This window comes from Berghia stephanieae, chromosome 9, assembly GCF_034508935.2.
Source record: "Berghia stephanieae isolate SIO BIC M18660-M18661 chromosome 9, UCSD_Bste_1.3, whole genome shotgun sequence".
Lineage (NCBI taxonomy): Eukaryota > Metazoa > Mollusca > Gastropoda > Nudibranchia > Aeolidiidae > Berghia > Berghia stephanieae.
The window spans coordinates 29,551,431-29,557,522 of NC_088368.1; the positions used below are offsets into that span (position 1 = coordinate 29,551,431).

The 6,092-nt window shown below is 32.4% G+C and overlaps 1 protein-coding gene across 4 annotated transcripts in view; it reads right to left on the reverse strand.

The window, feature by feature from the left end:
* Positions 1 to 6,092, reverse strand: part of LOC144980018 (spectrin alpha chain-like) — a 73,900-nt gene that overhangs the window by 57,521 nt on the left and 10,287 nt on the right. For all 4 annotated transcript variants that reach the window (XM_078927457.1, XM_078927456.1, XM_078927454.1 and 1 more), the window contains exons 3-9: positions 4,676 to 4,801; positions 3,962 to 4,102; positions 3,467 to 3,550; positions 2,280 to 2,384; positions 1,741 to 1,832; positions 1,126 to 1,270; positions 485 to 601 (exon numbers count right to left, since the gene is read on the reverse strand). In XM_078927457.1, the coding sequence (XP_078783583.1) occupies positions 485 to 601; positions 1,126 to 1,270; positions 1,741 to 1,832; positions 2,280 to 2,384; positions 3,467 to 3,550; positions 3,962 to 4,102; positions 4,676 to 4,801 (810 nt within the window). The remainder of the gene's footprint in view (positions 1 to 484; positions 602 to 1,125; positions 1,271 to 1,740; positions 1,833 to 2,279; positions 2,385 to 3,466; positions 3,551 to 3,961; positions 4,103 to 4,675; positions 4,802 to 6,092) is intronic.

Sequence of the window (6,092 nt, forward strand, 5' to 3'; positions counted from 1 at the left end):
AGAGAGAGAGAGAGAGAGAGAGAGAGAGAGAGAGAGAGAGAGAGAGAGAGAGAGAGAGAGAGAGAGAGAGAGAGAGAGATTAAATCTATACAAATTGTAGGGCTGTCACAGAAACAAAGCGCTTGAAAGCAAAAACAGAAAATATATTTTTTTACATTACAACATATACGACCAACAATTATCTCTCCTTCGAATGCAAATCAATCATTGATTTAGAATCCAAAGAGCTGAACCCAAATTGTACATTCATACAACTATTCTAGGCCACCATCAGATCACTTTAATTATTTTTGGTCACTTTTGTCTCACAAAATTCAAATAAAATAAGCTCTATATATTTAATAAGGAAAAAAAAAAAAAAGAAAGAAAAATATATTCATGACATTGATGAATTCCTCTGTAAAAACTAAATTTTAAAAAATACTTAGAGAGAGAGAGAGAGAGAGGGGGGGGGGGGGGGGGGGGGAATAAAATGGATGTTCACCTTTTCTTTCAGGGTTTCCCAATTTTGTAGAATTTCCTGTTGTTTATTCTTGATCTCATCAGACTGATTGGGATGTATTTCCTGCAGACGGTCTGCCTCAGCACTTAGGGTCGACACCTTTAGGGACAAGGGGGGAAAATATATCACAAAATATTAATGCATATAAAAATGAGGGATTTTTAAAAATCTTTCATAACAATAAAATCAATATTTAAAGTAAATATTTTTTAATGATATATTTATAACCTACTTCCGCCAACCATCAAATATCAAGTTTTAATTAAAGCAATATGTTGAAAAAGATGACCAAAAAAAAAAACAATTTTATATTTTTTTTTTTCATTTATCAATTTATACACCAAACCATATAATAATGCAGAACGATAGAAACATTCTGCTTTACATCGCAGTTTGTATACAAGCATCTGTTTATGTTTATTTTAACTTGTTCTGTTTGAAACATATTTAAACACCATTGCCCCCTTTAAAACAAAGTACTAAAAACTTAACAGGAGCTAGAATATAACGTTGAATATTCATTTCTGGACAGATAGTTTTCAGATAGTTACTTGAAAGAGTTACAGAAAATGTAGAATTTCTTGAACAGAATTTTTTTTTTAGGACAACCGTGAAATTCCTACCTTTTCTTCCAGAGCGCCAAGATCTCTCTCCACCCCCTCATGCTTCCTCTGCAGAGCCTGAACACTAGCCAGATCTCTACCATAGTCGTCTGAGGACAAAATTGCATCTTTCTCTTGGATCCAGGAGATTGTCTCATCAGCATCTCTGTTCAGAGGTGAAAAGGAAAAAATCTTTACTCATTGATGATGCTTTAGTCTTTAATGGAACCCATAACAATCCATTTTCTTTTTAAACCAGCTATGAACTAAGTTGCCACTTACAACAGACATGGAATTTGCATTTTATTATATTCATCGAACCATATCTCCAATATAAAAAAAAAAGAGAAAAAAAAAATGCAGAAAGAATTTTTTTTAAAGAATAAAAAGTAAAATATATAAACCAAAGACAAAGATGAAAGAGAATACATAAAGTGGTGGTTGGGTGAGGGGGTGGTGGCAACATGGTTGAGCGGTTTAGTGATTGTTGCCTAGGTTATTTCAACCTTCCCTTAAAATAGAACCTAAAGAAAAATAACTCCTTGGGGATGAATAAAGGGAATTCAATTATCATTGTTATCTAATATTTCCTGTTTGTGATACCAAAATGCATAATTAAACAGTTACAAGACTGACCTGTTAAATCGCTGAATCTCATGAGCACCAAACAATCTCTCTTGCCTCAGTAGAGAAAGCTGCTTCAGTCTTTGCCAAGCTCCATTCACCTCCTGATTAAAAATTCAAAAAAGCCAACACCATATCATTTAAGAGAAACGAAAAATGTTTTTACCGATCTGTGATTAAAGTTTCAAAAATTATGCTTTTGGTTGGAAAAACAAACGAGTTTTGCTATTATTTCAAATAGTTATACACAAAAAAAGCAAATCTACAAAATATTTCTAAATGCAACACTGAATTCAAAATCTAAAAGATCTTATTATGTAGAAAATATTGTACTGAAATAAAAATAATTTCATCCAGCTCTCTCTCTTTGAATCATCAATATTGTTCAAATTATACATGAAATAAACTTTTTACCAGACAGATATGCAGAAACTGAAAGAAATATTATTTTGAAAGGAAACATAAAAAAGTTGCGTGGCAAATTCAATATTTTAACAAATGGTCTTCAAGTAATTCTAAATCGTCCAACAGTAATAGAGAATGATACAAACCTCCTGCTTTTGTCTGATAGTGTCCTGCTCTGGGTGCTCCTCAGCAATCAGTTGGTCAGCCAAACTGTTAACCTCAGCCACTTTATCTTCATGGTTTTGAAGGTCCTGCAATACACCAAAAAAATAATCTAGACTTTTCATACTATTTCAAAATAATAATATTAAAATATGAAATCATTCTATTTCTAATGACAGGATATAACAAGAGGAAATTGAGCAATCCTAAGAAGAACATTTCTTGAAAAATTACATATTTCACAATTAAGAGCACAAACATGCATACCAATAATTTTCATTTCTTAATTACTATATAACGAACATTGAGTATCAAAAACATGACTTTGGCACCACTCACAAAAAGCAACAGTAAAAATTTCTCTTTAGATTTCAACTAATTAATAAATTTTTTTTAAAAAGTCATTTCATGTGGAATAGAGATTAAACTGAGATGGCTAAATAAAGATTTAATTTCTTTTCTCCTAATCAAGACTACAAATGTGAGTGGATATTAACTTTTAAGTACTTTGAACACTACATAACTAAAAACCTGAGAAGAAGAAAAAATGTCTCGAGTGTTAATACATTTAAACAAAAAGATTTCTAATATTAAAGCTGCAAGTCATTGTGCCAATAGATTACCCCCAAGATTGTGGTAAATCATAGCAGCCTAATATGCTGAGGGCTTGAGTCCGACTTGTCATTTTATCATTAAACTATAATCCAGTGTATAAATAAATGATATAAATCGATCTTAATAAACTATCAATGTAGGATAATATTAGACCAAAAGGTAGTTTGGTTTGTTTTTGTTTTTTTGCCTCATTTGAACTTGTTTTTTTCAGTGACTTTCAGTTACCATCCGTTGGACTATTGTAATCAACAGTCTGGTTAGTAAGTCAGGAGAACTGATAAGCAAAGTACAATGGTAATTCTTTTTCTAACTTTCAGTAAATTAAGTAAAAAATAATAGTGAATTAATGAAACAATTATACTGAAGCCTCAATATCCTTCACAAAGGAAAACTTAATAATTTAAATAAATGATAAAATAAAATATACATTGACAACACATTCACAATGATCTATAAAGTTAATGGTAAATATCTTAAAAACGGTTTGTGAGTATTGAGCTTTTCCTTAAATGCATCAGCATCAACAAATGAAATAGATACACAGAATGATTGATACCTTCTGAAATTCATCAAACTTCTTTTGCAAAACTTCAACATGTTCCAAGTCAATTCCAAACTCCTCAGATGTTACAAAAGCATCCTATAAGAAAAAAAATTAATTCAAAATGGTTAAGTACATAAATGAAGGGTACAAACATTATCAAGATTGTCTTTTTGTTAAGTAACTATCAATGACTCCAGCATTTTTCTCCACATAATTTTCCTCTTCTACACTTTCCCCTTTTCATCCTACATTAATTTAAAAGATTAGCATGTAAATTGCCCCTTGATATAATTAATTTTCAAAATCTATGCATGTCAAAGCAACTCAAGTGTTGATTATCATTTTTACGGAAAACATCTTTCTTCAGAATTGAAAGTCAAATGATCCAATCTGCCGAAATAAGGAAAAAGGCTGTAAGTGGCTACTTGTTACAAAGAAATATACAGCCTTTTCCCCCTAAGACGGCAGCAATAACCCAGTAAATTTGAATATCATCATTTTGCTCACCTTGTCATTGATCCAGAACATAACTTCCCTGCACTCCCTCATGAACTGTACCAGCTTCAAGGCCTGCTGGAGTTTGGTCCCCTTGATCTTTAGACTAGACAGTAGCTTCTCCCACAGACGGTGGAGCTCATCAAGTCTGGCCTGAGGTTAAATGAACAGTTTTAAAAACATTAAATTACCCGTCACCCAAGTTCCATTTTACTCTGACCTAGGACCTCATACTCCCTTTTCATCAAGTGACCAGAAAGTGGGATGTGACTTAAGACTTTAATGAAGCCTTAGTCAAATCATCGTTGCTTCTCTTTGACTGAAAGGAGATTTGCAATATATTATGGGGAAAAAAACATAATTTGAGAGAAACGGGATTTCAGTTGGCTTGCCCTTACAGAGTTGAACATATACAATCAACTTACTCGTCTTCTTATCCACATAGGTGGTTCGTGTTGACATAATTCCTATGCTAAAGCTAGATTAATTATATCTATACATTCTGTCATATAAAGAGAATTCCTTACACATTATGGTATTAAGTCAAAGGCTTAATTTTTTTTTATATACAGATGCCTCAATAAACTACAATCTTTTTTCAATTTTATTTTATTTCTTATCTAAAGCTCCTTCCTCATGAAAGAAAAAAGGCCCCAGATCTTTATGTCATCACAACATGTGACAAATCATTATTCTTCATTAAACATTTTCTGGACTATTCCGTACCTGGATGGTCTCCGAAGCAAAGTGTTCCTGGCTAATCATCTCTTTACCCATCTCATCCAAGGCCTCAATGGCATTGGCGTGGGCTGCCACTTCTGCTTCAAATGCCTGGTGTTTTTGGATCTTAGCCTGTAAAGAGAAAACATGCACAAGTAATAAGTAAAAAAATTTAATCACTGATCAACCAATAAAGGGAAACAAATATTCAATTCAACCTTTATTAAAAGTCAAACAGGTGTTAAGTTTCACATTATTTCAACCATTATGCTATAATGTGATTGCTTAACGACTTGTTACGTATTTCATTAGATTTGTCTGATGGTTGTATGCAAGCATGTCACAGGAAACTGAACAAACACCTGTATTTAGGGGAAAAACAATTCATATTTAGTTTAACTGAATAAAACAAAGGCCGTGGATTCTGATATTCTTCTTATTAAGGTAGGTCTTATTATAATCATATAGTATAGATGATGTTTTGTTTCTTTTAAAAATGGAGAGACAGCAAATAAAATCAGAATATGATGAACAAAATCTTTATCTATCCAAAATGTTAGAATTTTAATTTATTTATATGAAAAATCACTTTAACATGCTTTAAATTGATGTAATGTAATGTAGTTCCATTTGTGTCGTATTAATATTTGAGAAAAGAACACAATATTTTAAAATCTTATTTACTCAAAAATTTTGGTATAAAAAACAAAAAGGGGAAAAAAATCAGAATATGGCTAATTTTGGACCCCCCAAAAATCTGTGTAAACCGATTCAATCTGTATAAGTGGCAAGTCTGGAGATAATGGTGACCTGCATCCAGAAAAAAACAAGGTTCACTCAAAGTCATGTACAAGATTTCCTTTGACACAACAGTTTCATTCTTAATTGACCAATCCTATCAGGCTACTTTGATGCCATGCATAATAAAACAGTGCTTCTGGAAAAGTTGAGACCTGCTGTTCCCAAGAAACATCCCGGTTTGTTGACACCTTGGCATGTATTCCACCATGACAATGCTTTGGATCGTAAACCACTCTTGGGAGTTTTATGGATGAGAAGCACTGAATCATTCCGATTATTTATCTGATCTATGACTTTCGTTTACTTTACTTAAAATGAAGAAAAACGTCTATGGGGAAAGATTTGAGAAAAACATAAAATTCGCCACAAAGAAGTCATCAGGTCCATTGATAAAGTTGCTTACATCACTACAGTTGACAGATGGTTACGTTTAAGGCAACAGTGCATTGAAATCAGTCTATGACGAATAGAGCAATAAACAAAGGTGCTTTATGTGAAAGTTCACCACCTTTGAATAGTTTTGATTTTACAGATGCAGGAAACTCATTTTGGAATGGACCTTGTATCTTGGACTTTGTAGCTGTTTTTGCATTTGATGCTAGTCCATCAGAAAGTAATTTCT